This window comes from Megachile rotundata, chromosome 8 (genome assembly GCF_050947335.1).
Source record: "Megachile rotundata isolate GNS110a chromosome 8, iyMegRotu1, whole genome shotgun sequence".
In the NCBI taxonomy this organism is placed as follows: domain Eukaryota; kingdom Metazoa; phylum Arthropoda; class Insecta; order Hymenoptera; family Megachilidae; genus Megachile; species Megachile rotundata.
Genome location: NC_134990.1, coordinates 4,254,492 through 4,271,819, shown reverse-complemented (window position 1 = coordinate 4,271,819; position 17,328 = coordinate 4,254,492). Strand labels below are relative to the sequence as shown.

The 17,328-nt window shown below is 39.1% G+C and overlaps 2 protein-coding genes across 2 annotated transcripts; both read left to right on the top strand.

Moving 5' to 3' along the window:
* The first annotated feature begins 671 nt into the window (after positions 1-671).
* On the top strand, positions 672-5,879 carry LOC143264998 (uncharacterized). The gene has a single exon (XM_076534466.1). It carries the CDS (start codon positions 672-674, stop codon positions 5,877-5,879), a length of 5,208 nt encoding a protein of 1,735 aa, XP_076390581.1.
* Positions 5,880-7,247: 1,368 nt separating this feature from the next.
* Positions 7,248-11,584, top strand: LOC105662853 (uncharacterized). The gene is made up of 4 exons (XM_076534465.1): positions 7,248-7,311; positions 10,050-10,273; positions 10,729-11,079; positions 11,147-11,584. The coding sequence occupies exons 1-4, from the start codon at positions 7,248-7,250 to the stop codon at positions 11,582-11,584; spliced, it is 1,077 nt and encodes a 358-aa protein (XP_076390580.1).
* Positions 11,585-17,328: the final 5,744 nt, after the last annotated feature.

Sequence of the window (17,328 nt, the reverse complement as noted above, 5' to 3'; positions counted from 1 at the left end):
CAACATCTTGTATTAGTTTGTATAGTCTCCAAGTTTTGGAGTGGTCCTTCGAGTAAGGAAATAGTTATTTACTTTAAAATAAACACGAATTTAGTCGGCACACCACGTGCAATATTCAACAAAGCTCGAACGAATTTATTTCAATCACGAGCGTTAACATTTTGTCCTTCGAGCCGGATACCAGCATCTTGGCAATCAAGGAATTCATCTCGTACGGAAGCTAGGCCCACCGTTTGGACATCCAGGAAGGAGACAGTGCATGTCACATCATAGGACATCACCCCTCTGGACGTGATAGAAGCAGACGGCAAGGCACTTCCCAAATCTTCGGCGGCTGTGAGATCAGCGGGCAGCAGAAACAAGTGTTGTGCGCGATATTGTTGATACAAGTGTTCCACAGTTCAATTATATCTTCAGTGGGCTGTCATTAAAACGCATCACAGCAACCTAGTATACTTGAAAGAGCTGTCACCCGTCGAAGTCGCAGCATCCAACATTGGAGTTGCAGCATCCAACATCGGAGTTGCAGCATTTAGCATCGGATTGCAGCATCCAGCATCGGACTGCATCATCAAGGACCTTAGTCGCACAACTGGGAGCCAGCATCGCTGATTAGTCCCATCTTTCAATCGTAAGTCCTTCCTTAGTTTCAATTTCGTAATTCGTATATCATGGATCCTCAATTGAAGGCTTTTGTTGCCGAACGTCGGGCAATCAAAACCAAATTAACTCTCCTTAAGAAATTTGTAAATGCGTTCGATAGTAGTACGGATATTGTAGCATTTGAGAAACGCCTACATGCTCATGAGGACTTGTTTCAGAAATTTGATAAAGTTCAATCGCAAATAGAATCTTTAGATTTAGACGAGCAAACAGAACAAACGCAGTTAGATGAGCGCGAGAGCTTTGAAAGTGCATATTTCAGCATCATGTCGATTGCGGAAAAACATATAGCTAATGTTAAAGGGCCACAACAATCTGAGCCCTCACCTAGTACGAGTGGAACTCCCTCACCTTTTGATGTACAATCCGCGCCGCGTCTTCCAGTGATAAATTTGCCGACCTTTGATGGTGATTTTAGTCAGTGGATTCGTTTTCGCGATACTTTCATGTCATTGGTGCACAATTGTGAAAGATTAACGGATATTGATCGCTTCAATTATTTAACTTCGGCATTGAAAGGCAGCGCAGCGCGAATGATAGAATCATTGGGTGTTTCGGAAAACAATTATAAGTTAGCTTGGTCTAGGTTAAAGGAACGTTATGAAGATCCTAAAGCGCTGGCTCATCATCACGCCAATGCTTTATTAGAAATTGCGCCAGTTAAAAAACAAAATGGCGAAGCACTTAGTCGTTTTATAGATACTGCTACAAACCATGTGAACGCTTTAAAATCGTTCATGAGTTCAACCGAAGTATGGGACGTCTTTATTAGTTTACATTTAGCTAAGCGTATTGATTCCGCAACCTTAGATGATTGGGAAAAACGTACAATGGAATTGCCTACAAGACCTACATTTCGCGAATTTTCAAAATTTTTTGAGCAACGTGCACAATACCTTACACGAAAACAATTCGACAAGCCTCACTCAGGTAGCGCGCCGTCGGTGAATCAGGCTAAGCAAGGGGACAATCGACAACGTCATATGCCGTCAGTATATCTTGCGTCAAATAAATATCCTTGCCCTTTGTGCCATGCTGAACATGCCCTTCAGCATTGCAATAAACTAGCGGCCATGACCCATTCCGAACGGCATGAAGCAGTCAAACGCTTGCAATGCTGTTTCAACTGCCTACAATTAGGACATAGCATAAAAAATTGCACTCGCTCTAATTGTAGAAAGTGTGGAAAGAAGCACCACACATTGTTGCATAGAGATAGCACGGACGTAGTAGTCAATCTCGCGAACTCTAATCAGGAAACTTCCCAATCACATATCGTTCAAGCTTGCGTCTCAAATTCTGCATTTTCTCATGCAGAATACACTGTTTTGTCGACCGCGATAGTTTATGTTCAAGATAAACATGGCAATAATCATGAATGTCGCGCCTTGCTTGATGCAGGATCACAAGCAAATTTCATTACGGAGGAATTTTGTAATAGATTAAACCTTCCACGGTTTGAATTTGATACGACTGTCGGTGGTCTAGGTAGAACGGCCAATTCTATCCGATCGAAAACTTGCATATCAATAATATCGCAGTGTAATAACTTTCAATCGCAAATGTCTTGTCTTGTCATTAAAAATATAACAGAGGAAATGCCTAACATTCCGCTAAATAGAAGTCACATTGAAATTCCTGCAGGCATCATTCTTGCAGATCCTAATTTCCAACAGCCAGGTCGAATTGATCTATTAATCGGTGCTGGTCTATTCTGGAAGTTATTATGTATAGGACAACATAAATTAGGATCAGGGGACTTAGTTTGGCAAAAAACGCGTCTTGGGTGGGTGTTAGGTGGAACTTTTAACTGGCCGAGCGAGTCTAAACGCAACAACGTAACGTGCCATGCGATTACAAATTCCCAATTACATAGGTCATTGTCTAATTTCTGGGAAATAGAAGAGGTTACCCATCCTGAATCGTCTATTCCAATAGTTCATAAAGATACCTGCGAAGAACATTTTACAAGCACGACCGTGCGCGATCATGATGGTCGGTTTGTAGTAGCTATACCTTTTAATGACCAGTTAGCCAAATTAGGGGAGTCATTCTCACAGGCGGAAAGGCGGTTCCTCAATTTAGAAGCAAAATTTAGAAGAAACTCTGATCTTAAAAAACAATATATAGAATTCATGCATGAATATGAAGCTTTAAATCACATGTCACTAATTAGTAATGAACATCCTACAGAATCCAAATCATTGTACTATTTACCTCACCACGCTGTTTTCAAAGAGTCTAGCACAACTACCAAAATTCGTGTCGTATTCGACGGTTCTGCGAAGACCTCAACCGGAATTTCCATAAATGACGCGCAATTTGTAGGTCCGATGGTACAGAGTGATCTCATTAGTATTTTAATTAGATTTAGGAAACACCGCGTTGTAATCTCTGCAGACATTGAAAAGATGTATAGGCAGGTTCTAGTTCGGATAGAAGATCGTCGATATCAACGAATATTGTGGCGGGATAGCGAGGACAAACCCATAAACACTTACGAATTGAATACGGTCACGTATGGCACAGCATCCTCTTCCTTTTTAGCTACGCGAGTTCTTAAACAAATCGCAGAGGACCATGCGCAATCACTTCCTTCTGTTAGTAAAATAATCTCTAGTGATTTTTATGTTGACGACTTACTGTCAGGATCCGATAGTGTCGAAGAAGCCATCGAATTACGTCAATCACTGACATCGGTCTTAGCGCGGGCTGGATTTCACCTTCGCAAATGGGCTAGTAATGATTCGAGAGTAGTTAGTCGTGACCAGGATAGTTCAATTTGCCAAGTTGAGATTAGGCCGGTTGATAAAGAATCCAAAGTTCTAGGTTTATTGTGGTCAGTTGAGTTAGATGAATTGCGGTATTCACTTGTAGGTTCTCGATTAGGCAAAATCACAAAACGCAGTGTTTTGTCAGAAATATCACAAATTTTTGATCCCCTCGGTCTTATTGGTCCTGTGATTGTTAAGGCTAAATTATTAATGCAGGAACTTTGGCAACTTCAAGTTAGCTGGGATGAAAGTTTACCACAGGACATTCATACGCGCTGGGATAGCTTTCGAAACGAATTGCGTGATCTTGTTTCATTAGCAATTCCGCGTCGAGTAGTAGGGAATATCAAACAGACAATAGAGTTACATGGATTCTCGGACGCTTCCGAAAAAGCGTACGGGGCTGCAGTCTACCTGCGCACCCGCACGGACACGGGGTCTTGGCAAACCCAATTATTATGCGCTAAGTCACGTGTTGCATCTTTAAAGGCCACGAGTTTGCCCCGCCTAGAGTTGTGTGGCGCTCTTTTATTAGCAATATTAGCAAATAAGGCCAAAAAGGCATTAAACATTCCCAAATTGTGCGAGTATTATTGGACCGATTCCACCATAACTTTAGCATGGATTAGAAGTGAATCATGTCGATGGAAAACGTTCGTTGCAAATAGAGTCTCCGAAATTCAGCAGCTTACATCATCTAATAATTGGAAGCATGTAATGTCCTGTGAAAATCCAGCTGATTTGTTATCGCGCGGAGTCACTCTTTCTTCAATTAAAAATAGCTCCTTATGGTGGCACGGGCCTTTATGGTTGTCGCAAGAATCACACAAATGGCCTTCTTCTGAGCCTGTAGCGGAATCCGTACCCGAAACAAGGCAAACTAAGACGGTACTAGTCGCCGCCTCTGGCGCCTCTACAATGGATTCATTTGACTTGGTTTCTCGATATTCCTCATATCCAAAGTTACTTCGCGTGACCGCGTATTGCATTAGATTCATAGCAAATCTTCGAAGGAAGATTCGTTCGGATAGCATCCCCAACGATCAAAATAGTAACTTAACTGCTAAAGAATTATTCAAAGCAGAAAAGGTTCTAGTTGGTATTGTGCAACGCAGTCAGTTTGCTATAGAACTTGAGTCTCTCTTAAAAAATAAACCGGCATGCTCAAAAGGCCGATTAACGAGTTTAAATCCTTTCGTGGATGAAACTGGGTTAATCAGAGTGGGCGGAAGACTAAAACATGCTAGAATTGATTACGAACAGAAACATCCAATGATTCTTCCTACATCGCATCCGCTCACCACCTTGATCGTTAGACATGAGCACACCAGATTATTGCATGCAGGATCTCAACGAACACTTGCGTCGTTGAGAAACAAATTCTGGATATTGTCTGGTAGGCGAACCGTCAGAAAAATTGTGCGCCAGTGTATGAATTGCTTTCGCGTGAATCCCATTATCACTTCACATAAAATGGGTGACCTACCGGCCGAAAGAGTCACTCCAACTCGGGCATTTTCTACCTGCGGAGTAGACTACGCAGGTCCTGTACTAATTCAGGAAAGGGGACGCGGTCGCATAGCGCGTAAAACCTATATATGTTTATTTGTTTGCTTTTCAACCAAGGCCATTCATTTAGAACTTGCTACTGACCTGTCGACCGACGCCTTTCTCAATTGTCTCTACCGTTTTATATCTCGCCGTGGCCGATGCAACTCGATCCACTCGGACAATGGGAAAAATTTTATTGGTGCAAAAAATCAATTAAGGGAATTAGGAATTTTAATCAATAGCGCGGATCACAACTCTAAAATTCAGAGTACTTTAGCACAAGAAGGTATAGAATGGCACCTAATACCGCCATATGCGCCACATTTTGGTGGATTGTGGGAGGGAGGTGTGAAACAAGTAAAAACGCACTTAAGGAGAGTTATTGGTGACCAACGTCTAACGTACGAGGAATTATATACGACCCTTACGCAAATTGAAGCTTGCTTAAATTCCCGTCCTTTACATCCTCTATCCAGTGATCCAACTGATCTTACACCTTTAACACCAGGTCACTTTCTAATCGGCGATGCGCTAACGACACTCCCTCAACCTGATGTAACCCATATAAACCAAAATAGATTGAACAGGTTCCAGCTCATTCAGCAGATGGTGCAACATTTTTGGAAACGATGGCACCAAGAGTACCTTCATGAGTTACAACAACGACACAAATGGAAACTGGATTCTTCTGGAGATGTCAAAATCGGAGCCCTAGTCTTAATCAAGGAAGACAACATCCCACCAATGAGATGGCGTCTGGGTAGAATCACTGAGCTCCATCATGGACTCGACGACATAACCCGAGTGGTAACACTAAAGACAATAGACGGACTCACTAAAAGATCCATAACTAAAATTTGTTTGTTACCAAACGCAGAAAACTCTGCTTAAGGACAACCAGTTTTAATGTATATAGTGTATAATCCAATTTAGGTATAATCAATCGTTAATGTAAAAATGTATTCATAGTTCTCTATTGTTAACTGTATATAGATTTCGACTTAGTGTAAAATGTCTCTAGTATTATAACAACTAATTATTAATTTAATCATTTTAATAGCTTTGACCGCACGAACTAGGAAACGACAATTGGTTTTGTTGAACGCGAGTCGTTCAAGGTGGGCGGTATGTTTAGGCCCGTTATTAAATTTTTAGAATTTAGTTCCATAGCGAAGGGTCAGACCTTCGGTTAATTTCTTTACCTATAGCAGCAATAACACCCAAGGAGTCGTTACATTGTATCGAGTATTTTAGTTTATTGCCTTACATCTGATTGCCAGAACCTTAAGCTTAACAGTAGAGTCCGTTATTTTCATTTTCTATTCATGTCGAGGTACTGCTTGGTTTTATTACTTGCTATGGTCATTTTTTGGGAAAAACCCATATTCTTCATACGTCACAAGCCTCCATTTCCACCCCATTTGTACAGCCAATAGAAATTAAGTATTTTTCCCTCACCCTCACCATGTAAAAACTGTAAGCGTGTAACGTACCTTCATGTTCATAAGAAAAATGTCATTCGCTTCTCAATATTCGACATAGCAACATCTTGTATTAGTTTGTATAGTCTCCAAGTTTTGGAGTGGTCCTTCGAGTAAGGAAATAGTTATTTACTTTAAAATAAACACGAATTTAGTCGGCACACCACGTGCAATATTCAACAAAGCTCGAACGAATTTATTTCAATCACGAGCGTTAACAATCAGTTTAATTAATAAATTTATAGATTTATTTACAAATTGAGAGAGTGTTAACTTTTTTCCAACCAATGTCCATCTTGCATTACCAAGAGTGATAGACATTTTGAGATGGAGTACTTTGAGATTGATCTGTTATTGTCTGTATTATATATGTTGTAATAATCGTAAAGTTGCTAGTGTTCTTTCTATTTAATATTCTTGCCATAACTTTTTAACATATTCAAAAGACATCTATTTGAACGATATTTTTTTCTTACTTCAACATATAGAATATACTAACTTTTGGCTGCTAAAACTTCGGACACCCTGTATAAATTTATGTAATAAGGGAATAAAGCAGAAACCTGTTACTGCAGCATTTTTCAATTTTCCCAGCAAATTTTAAACGGGTGGGCCAGTTAGAGTCGGATATACATAAAACATGCGGAAATGAGAATAATGTATGCAAAAGATATGCAATATGCAATTTATGCAAAATAAAAAAGTATCTCTATGATATTTTGATAACAGAACATATCTCTGTCTTAGTTCCAATCATTTCTTCATCTTATATAAAGATATGCATTTGCATAATCCATCACCCGGTTACCAGTTATGGAACTATTTGTCTGTCGCGTTTCCAAGTATGGTTCATATGTTTGTAGAAAATTACACGTGCGTTTCCTCTGATTCAAATCTTGTCAACCAACAAATATTTAACGCGGCCCGAAAATATAATCGATCGAACGGTCGACATCGTTGCTGCCATTCGAATAAATCATCCGGTGGGCCGTGTGCACATGCTCAAAGACATTTTCGTGCGAATTTATTTCGCACTTCGTAATAACCAATATCGTACAGATGGTTTTGGCGTGCGTGATGATGCGGAAATGTTTTTGCAGCCGAAAAACGATTATTTTTATGGATGGACGATCAGTAAATTTAACCCCCCATGAAATCGAAGCTTCATTTAATTCGCGTTAAACCATCGCATGTTCACATTTGTGTATCTGTAATATTTTATTGTGTCTTGTGTTTCAATATTTTACGATTTAAATCTTTCTCCTGCAAAAACGTAATTGTTAAAGTATTAATTCTAACAATTTTGAAATACAATTAGAAGCTTATAATAGCACTAAGCTGCGTTTTTTCATACAATTTCCAATGAAGACAATTTTATTTTATTATTAGAATAAACAATAATTAAACAGATAATTTGCTTTTAAATTTTAAGGGGAGATTTGGAATGATGTTAGCTAATTACAAAATATGCTGTTCAAGTTGGTATTAACAATCATCGCATATCATAGATATCTGAACGCAGAATTACATACCGTATTGATTTCCGGTATCAGAAGTAGGCCGTGTCATTTGAAAACAAGTTAACTTCCAAATGACCTCGAAGATTTCATTTTACAACATTTTCGAAACTTCCACTAAATTCCACACAGTAAATCCTACAAGTTTTATCTCGGTCATATTTTACAAAATTTGGAATTGTCAAAATTATTCAGAAGATCCGAAGCTTCTATACACCATGTATAACATATACTGAATTTAGGTAAGTTACGTAATAAATCAATCACTTAAATTAGGAAAAACAAACATTTGAAAATGCAAGTATTGTTGTATTATTTAAATACAAATTGATACATAATTGGATATATTTATTTTGAATGTAAATAATCAATCCTTCGAATAGCCAGTATTTGAATAATAACAGTTCTACGGTAAAGATGTAAAAACATCTCTTATCATTCTTTACTTTGAAAAATGATTCTGTGATTTTTTTAGCAAACAGTGACATTGAATTCATATTGAAGTATTGCGTATCAATAACATCATTCTCACTACACAGACATGCCTAAAACAATTGCCGAACCTAGTAGTGTTCCTGGGACGACTTGATCTGCATTCGTATGTTTATTTGCTTATCAGTACCATGCTTCAGCCTGCAACTTTGAGTTTTGTGGCTTGAAATTTTTTGGGTAGACTTGAATCTGTTGTCATCGACGTCGATCGTTGTTAAATCGATAGAATCCGTGTTTTGGTATCGTTTCCGATAATGTTTGACGCATAGGATCGCGTCTGGTATCACGGTAAAAGTTCTGTAACTCATTGTTGTCGACAATACTTCATCGTCATTGACGTCAGTCGTCCTGAAATCAACAATAATCGTATTTGGTATTGTTTTCGATGTTTCAGACTTGCGTAACCGTTTGGAACGGTTTTAAAACCGATTCATCTCATTCTTGTTCTACGTACATATATGTTTATAGTAGGCACGTATAAATTTTAAATACACATTTAAATTCACGTAAACCACCTGGCTTGTAAACTCACTAGTTTAATATACATATATTATGATTTAGAAGCGATTATTTAACTTTTGCAAACTAATCTTTAATCTTTAATACAGTGGAGCAAACAAGAGGAAACTGCATTCGTGTTACAATATGGCGATATTCATGGCAGTAGTATGCAAAATAGGATATTGCTACCCGTTAATGTAGATATTATCAAATATATAAAATTTAAAAATTAAATATTTTAAATTACAATCTCTTTAAATTACCATCTACATATTCTTTTTTATCATTGTATTTTTAGGGTTGTATTTACCTATTTGGTTATTAATAACCACGATATCATTGTTGAGTATAATTAAAATCAAATGAGATGTGTTTACAATGAGTGTAGAACGTATTCGTGCACGAATGAATTATGCAAGAATTAAGCAAGACTGCGAAATTACTTATTTTTTCTAACTATGAGTAAAAACTAAGTATATAGTATCAAAAAATCCTTTGAAAGTTTGAACTCAAAAATTTTGATTTAGGAAATCGTTCAAAGCAATAAAAAGTCAGTTAGTAAATAATTCACCATTACTAATGAAATCCTTAAATGAATGTATGTGCTATAGAGAGAAGGAACTTCTTAGTAGAGATTTGAGGCTTTCACGGCCCGGCGTCATACAAGTATTACTGTTTAGGATTTCGGGTGTAAGCCGTGTCCTAAAGGAAGCGAGTTCCCAACGTTTCGCCAGCATTGCAGCTAGCTTCATCAGGGGTTACACTGATACTGGTGCGACTGGTGTTATGTCGCCCCTTATATTGTGATGTGATGCTCACGTTCCGGATCGTTGACTGTTCCAGTTGATGCGATGCTCACGTTCCGATTCGTTCACTGTTCCGGTTGATTGCGTCCAATCGGAAAATGGGACTTTTTGATTGTGCGCACAATTAAAAAACTGGGAAGCCTCCAACTTCCGACACCCTATCCGCACTGGCCAAAGGATACAAGTTTGCCATCACTTCTAAATCAATCCCAACCGAAGAAATCATTAGCCAAGTCGAAAATGCCATACATAACCTCCCAACAGAACAGGCCAATGAAATAAGAAGACTGACCACCAACACCTTAAAATCGGCCAAAACACCTACTCCCAACCTGACCAAATCCGAGCAGAAGGCACTACAGGACATCAGGAAACGCAAAGATATCCTTATCCTCCCAGCTGACAAAGGTAATATGACGGTCATCATGGACAGAAACGAATACGTCAAAAAAGTACATGACCTACTGGACAATACAACTTACAGGACAGTAAACAAAGTCCCCCATACTCGGTTGAAAGAACCACTACTACCCTTATAAAAAATGCCAAACTTCCTGACCACATCACAAAAGCCATTCTGCCCAAGGAATCAAAAGCACCCAGACTCTACGGACTACTTAAAATCCATAAACCCAACATTCCACTGAGACCCATAGTCAGCACCATTGGTTCTCCCACATACAAACTTTCAAAGTACCTTACATCTGTCCTCAAACCCCTTACCGGCAACACACCCAGCTCCATAACTAACTCATTCCACTTTATAAGTAAGATTCAGGATATCCGAACCCTGCCCCATGACATACTTGTCAGTTTCGACGTGCAGTCCCTCTTCACTAATGTCCCCATCAAAAGAAGTATCGAAATCATCCAGGACAAAGTCCCTGAAAACCTAGTTCCTCTAATCCAACACTGCCTCAACACCAATTATTTCATCTTCCAGGATACATACTATGAACAGGTGTCCGGAGCAGCAATGGGATCTCCCATCTCTCCCGTGGTTGCTGACATCTACATGGAGTACTTAGAGAATTACATTCTTAATAACGCGCCACTAAAACCATCTCAGTGGTTCAGGTATGTGGATGATACCTTTGTAGTTTGGAGCCATGGAAGAGAAAAACTTGGCGAATTCCTTGATTACATAAATTCCTTGGATCCCAACATACAGTTCACTATGGAAATAGAAAACCCGGACCGTTCACTACCTTTCCTCGACACCCTAATTACTAGAAAAGCAGACGGAACCCTTGGACATAAGGTTTACAGAAAACCTACGCATACCAACAGATACGTACATGCTACATCCCACCACCACCCTTCCAAAAAGAATTCCGTAATCACATCTCTCATCCACAGAGCAACCTGCATTAGCGAAAAAGAAAACCTGGCCAATGAACTGGAACACATTAGGTCTACGCTACAACAAAACGGTTACTCCAGACAGAATTAATCGCACCATAGACCGACTGACCAACCAAACAACAAAACCGACACACAAACATACGACGGACACACACGACAAAGAACACGCAACTACCTTCTTACCATACATTCAAGGTACGACGGACCGCATAGGCAGAATCCTCAGGAAACACAACATTAGGACCGTTTTCACAACTCATACCAAAATAGGACAACTCCTCACCTCCCCCAAGGACCCGCAGCCGCAGCTGTCTACACCAGGGGTATACAAAATCCCATGCTCATGCGGCCAAATATACATCGGCGAAACTGGGAGGAGCGTGAACACCAGACTCACGGAACATGAGTGTTGCGCCAGGTTGGGCTACATTTAATCAGCCGTGACGGAACACCAGATTACTACTGGGCACAAAATCCTGTTTGATAAAATCGAGTTTTGGCAAAAACATCAGCCTACCTTCCCCGGAAGCACAGGGAAGCAATAGAAATACGGAAACACCCGAACAACATCAACAGGGAAACAGGATATCACATTAACCCAATCTGGCACACGCTCTTCCCAGTTTTTTAATTGTGCGCACAATCAAAAAGTCCCACTTTTTGATTGAACACAATCAACCGGAACAGTTAACGATTCGGAACGTGAGCATCGCATCAACTGGAACAGTCAACGATCCGGAACGTGAGCATCACATCACAATATAAGGGACGACATAACACCAGTCGCACCAGTATCAGTGTAACCCCCGATGAAGCTAGCTACAATGCTGACAAAACGTTGGGAACTCGCTTCCTTTAGGACACGACTTACACCCAAAAGCCTCAACAGTAATACCTGTAACTTCTTAGTAAATACGGTCAACCTTGCTAACTTTCTGAGCAAGCAGAAGAAATACATATACAAATACTGCCGGAGAAATGATAGCACATTCACAGAATTTATACATATATTTTCACAAAAAAGAAAGTTACATTGCAATTAATACAAAGTTAATAATAATATGATAATAATAGTAATCCGCTTTTATTTTCTATTACTTCGAGTACCCGCTTTGGTAAGGATTTGTATAAAACTTTTAATTGTATTTTGTTGCAAATTATCCCAGTCTATCTTAATAGCTTCTTTCAATTGTTTAATATTATCATACTGTTTTCCATTCTTATATACAGCACGTGCTAGTTCTCCCCAGTAATTTTCAATAATATTCAGGTCCGGGGAGCGTGCGGGCAACGGTAAAACCGATGCGTTTTCTCTTTGAAAAAATTGTTCTTCGACTTTAATTCGGAGAATTGCAGCATTGTCATGTTGAAAAATAAATTTATCATTGGTAATTCGTAGTGCGTGTTCATTAATTTGTTTTGAGATTATTTTTATATATTTTTAGAATTCATTTTTCCTTAAAGAAACTGTACATTTATTTTGCTTTTGTATCCATTCCATTTAAATTCCAGTCCGGATCACTACACCACCCCCGCCCATTTGTCTTTGTTTTTTTACTAATCTTTCTTTTTTTAAATCATGGTAGTAAAATGAAAATGTTAGTGTTCCGGGTTATTAACAAAACGTAATTTACAACTTTGGAGTGAGGGCTAAAAGTCTTACAATCTTATTCGCTGAAACATCTCACCAATCAGTATTTTTTCCAAATAACAATCTATCCTGATTGATCCTTTTTGGTAACGCCTTCACGCCCTGAACTTTCTCCAGTGCTTTCTTTTCTGGTTTTTTAGAAGCGACTAGGCAGTCTTAGATTAGCTTCGTTGAAACATACTTACTTTTGACAGTCTTACATTAACTTTGTCACTTTCAACGACAACAACATACAACAATCATTACAACTAGTGGGATGATGATCTACATTCTTCATTGACCTGGGCACACCAGTGTGGAAGACTCTGAGCCACTCTATAAATTCTACTCTATAATACTAATTCTACATATAATTTCACTACCGTAACAAGTTGTGGAAACGCCATGGATCGACGAAGATTTACAACCTTCGAAAACAGCTACAAATAGTTTATACACTGCTGGCCAAAATTAACGCACCACTTTCTTTAGCCGTTTCTTTCTTTACGTTCTGTTGGAGGTAGTACTTTGAAATTTTGAGGATAGTTGGGCCCATGGGTTATCTCAATGCTCCAGGAGTGCCATTGTTGCCTGCCACCCCCTTGCGGTATCGGCGACCCCTTGAATGCTAGGGGGTCGAAAAACCGAAAAAAAGGCTCTAAATTCGACAGAAAAAAAGAAAAAATCAGAAATTTATTTACAGAATGAGATTCTTTAGGTTGCGGCCTTTCCGAAAATGCCCGACTCAACCGCCTGCGACACCCCCAAACCCCTCCGTAATTTTCCGCCCCTCCCAAAGGGGCGGTTTTTTCGATTTTGCTCAAACTTTTACCGAAGCTTCCTCTCGATCCCAGTTATACCTAGTAAAAGTTTGGTCGCGTTTGCACCAACCCCTTGGACGCTACACGCTGTCAAAAAACCACCCCTTGCTGTTTTTTCATTTTCTTCACAGTTAGAAGTCAATTTTGGACCTGCAATTCACGGAAAAACTCGCGCGATATGCAAAAAAGTGGAAATTATGAGATTTTCAACCCCAAGTTCACCTAGCAGGTACGACTTATTGGAGGCAGTTGGTATCCCGCGAATCGGCCTCTCACGAAGTTAGAACCCTCCTCTCTTCGATCTCAGAAGGTGCAATCGCTCACATGGTCCGCACAGCCTCCAGTGACGCCGCGAAGGTTCCCGCGAAGGGCGGATAATTACGGAGGGGTTTGGGGGTGTCGCAGGCGGTTGAGCCGGGCATTTTCGGAAAGGCCGCAACCTAAAGAATCTCATTCTGTAAATAAATTTCTGATTTTTTCTTTTTTTCTGTCGAATTTAGAGCCTTTTTTTCGGTTTTTCGACCCCCTAGCATTCAAGGGGTCGCCGATACCGCAAGGGGGTGGCAGGCAACAATGGCACTCCTGGAGCATTGAGATAACCCATGGGCCCAACTATCCTCAAAATTTCAAAGTACTACCTCCAACAGAACGTAAAGAAAGAAACGGCTAAAGAAAGTGGTGCGTTAATTTTGGCCAGCAGTGTATAAACTATTTGTAGCTGTTTCCGAAGGTTGTAAATCTTCGTCGACCCATGGCGTTTCCACAACTTGTTACGGTAGTGAAATTATATGTAGAATTAGTATTATAGAGTAGAATTTATAGAGTGGCTCAGAGTCTTCCACACTGGTGTGCCCAGGTCAATGAAGAATGTAGATCATCATCCCACTAGTTGTAATGATTGTTGTATGTTGTTGTCGTTGAAAGTGACAAAGTTAATGTAAGACTGTCAAAAGTAAGTATGTTTCAACGAAGCTAATCTAAGACTGCCTAGTCGCTTCTAAAAAACCAGAAAAGAAAGCACTGGAGAAAGTTCAGGGCGTGAAGGCGTTACCAAAAAGGGTCAATCAGGATAGATTGTTATTTGGAAAAAATACTGATTGGTGAGATGGTTCAGCGAATAAGATTGTAAGACTTTTAGCCCTCACTCCAAAGTTGTAAATTACGTTTTGTTAATAAGGTGACCCAAACAGTTAAGTGATTTGGGTTCTTCAAAAGAACTAAATAATAGGACACATTGCGGGACTGCTGAATGACCGAATCAGAGTGCCTGGCCCGCCGAGTACGCAAAGATATTCGTAAACATTGCATACCGCGGGGTAGCACAGTTTAGGACCATGGAAATAAACTTCTTTAACGAAAGATATATTGGCTTTAGAAAGATGTGCTTTTCTGGCCCGTTAGAAGGCTATTGTCAATAGTTAGGAACGTCAAGTTGTGGAGACGTTTATGTGGTCTTACAGATCCATTCAAAACTGTAAGAATGAAGCGTTTTTGGGCTTGAAAGAATACCCATAAATTTTAAGCTAATTATATTCCGAGCAACTCGGAACACTAACATTTTCATTTTACTACCATGATTTAAAAAAAGAAAGATTAGTAAAAAAACAAAGACAAATGGGCGGGGGTGGTGTAGTGATCCGGACTGGAATTTAAATGGAATGGATACAAAAGCAAAATAAATGTACAGTTTCTTTAAGGAAAAATGAATTCTCAAAAATATATAAATTTAATCTCAAAACAAATTAATGAACACGCACTACGAATTACCAATGATAAATTTATTTTTCAACATGACAATGCTGCAATTCTCCGAATTAAAGTCGAAGAACAATTTTTTCAAAGAGAAAACGTATCGGTTTTACCGTTGCCCGCACGCTTCCCGGACCTGAATATTATTGAAAATTATTGGGGAGAACTAGCACGTGCTGTATATAAGAATGGAAAACAGTATGATAATATTAAACAATTGAAAGAAGCTATTAAGATAGACTGGGATAATTTGCCACAAAATACAATTAAAAATTTATACAAATCCTTACCAAAGCGGGTACTCGAAGTAATAGAAAATAAAAGCGGATTACTATTATTATCATATTATTATTAACTTTGTATTAATTGCAATGTAACTTTCTTTTTTGTGAAAATATATGTATAAATTCTGTGAATGTGCTATCATTTCTCCGGCAGTATTTATATACATGGTGTGTTCCAAAAGTAATGAGAACGAAATTCCTGCGTCGCTCCTGTTGGTTGGAGGGGGATCGGACCACATGGGTTAGGTGCGGGGGACCCTTAGCTTTCCAATGAACCCGGTCCCAAGGCTCTCCGAGCTGTGAAAGGGACAGGACGTGAATTTTTGTGACCCCCTGTTTGGTGACCGTGTCGCGGAAAAATTGGAGTCGACGATCGGAACAACGATACGCGATAAAGCTTTTCTGCTAAACTAAACAAATCTCTTGAGGACATAAATAAAATGATTCGTGAGGCTTATGTGGACTCTGTTCTGTCGTACTCACAAGTTTCGAGGTGGTTAAAGGCCTTTAAGGAAGGGCGGGAAGAGGTTCGCGACGATCAACGATCTGGGCGGCCACCAACCAGCAACAGTCCGTCAAACAGTCCATAAAGAATTTCTTTCTGAAGAACAGATAGTTAACACCGCCTACTACGTGGTTGTGCTGGAGAGACTGCGAAAAAGGATCGTCAGGACGAGACAAGGTGATAACGCTTCCCCAACCCCCCTAAAGTCCTGACCTGGCACCGGCAGACTTTTTTTTGTTCCCCCGGATCAAGACACCCCTGAAAGGAACGCGTTTCTCGTCGATACAAGACATCCAAGCGGCCGCGACCGAAGCCCTAAAAGCGGTTCCGGAAAACGCATTCCAGGACGCGTACCGTTCATGGCAGGGTCGCTGGCAAAAATGTAGAAGCTCAAGGGCAGTATTTTGAAGAATTTTGAGTATTTGTAAGAATTGGTTCAATAAATTCCTTTAAAAAGAATCATTCTCATTACTTTTGGAACACACCATGTATGTATTTTTTCTGCTTGCTCAGAAAGTTAGCAAGGTCAACCATATTTACTAAGAAATTCCTTCTCTCTAGCATGTAACAATTATTGTATATATATGTGTTACATTAAAAAATTCTAAGTAGTTTCCAAGAAATTAAAGATAGCACACATGTGCTATCTTTTTGTCCAGGACTGTATATTATGGGATATAGAATAATTTACCAGCAAATTTAGTAACAAATCTTTAATTTCAATTACTTATTAATTATGTATATCTGCATTAGTACCGACTTGAAATAATACAGTGACATTTTTAGTTTGAATCTTTATTGAAATTATTTAAACTAAACTAGTATTTAACTTTTGAATACTTAACTTGATATTAGCCATGATCGCGTTATGATTCCATTTCTTTGGTCAAAAAGTAACTTCATAGATTTAATATATAAAAATATTCTTATGGTACAGTTACAAAATCCACTGATTTTACTTATTTTTACAAGTTCCATACAGGTGCAGCTGAAAACTCTTTGACCTTTTCTGTCATCCGTAATGTGACACAAAGGTTTTAATCAGAAAAGCTGATCTTTTGTCGCGAGAATATAACTTTTCTACCCATCAAAAGAGTGATGCATAATATCCTGAGGAGTTTTAGAATAAAAAGGGGATTTAAACTTTCATTCTGTTACAGATTTGTTACATCAGTATAAAAATATCTGT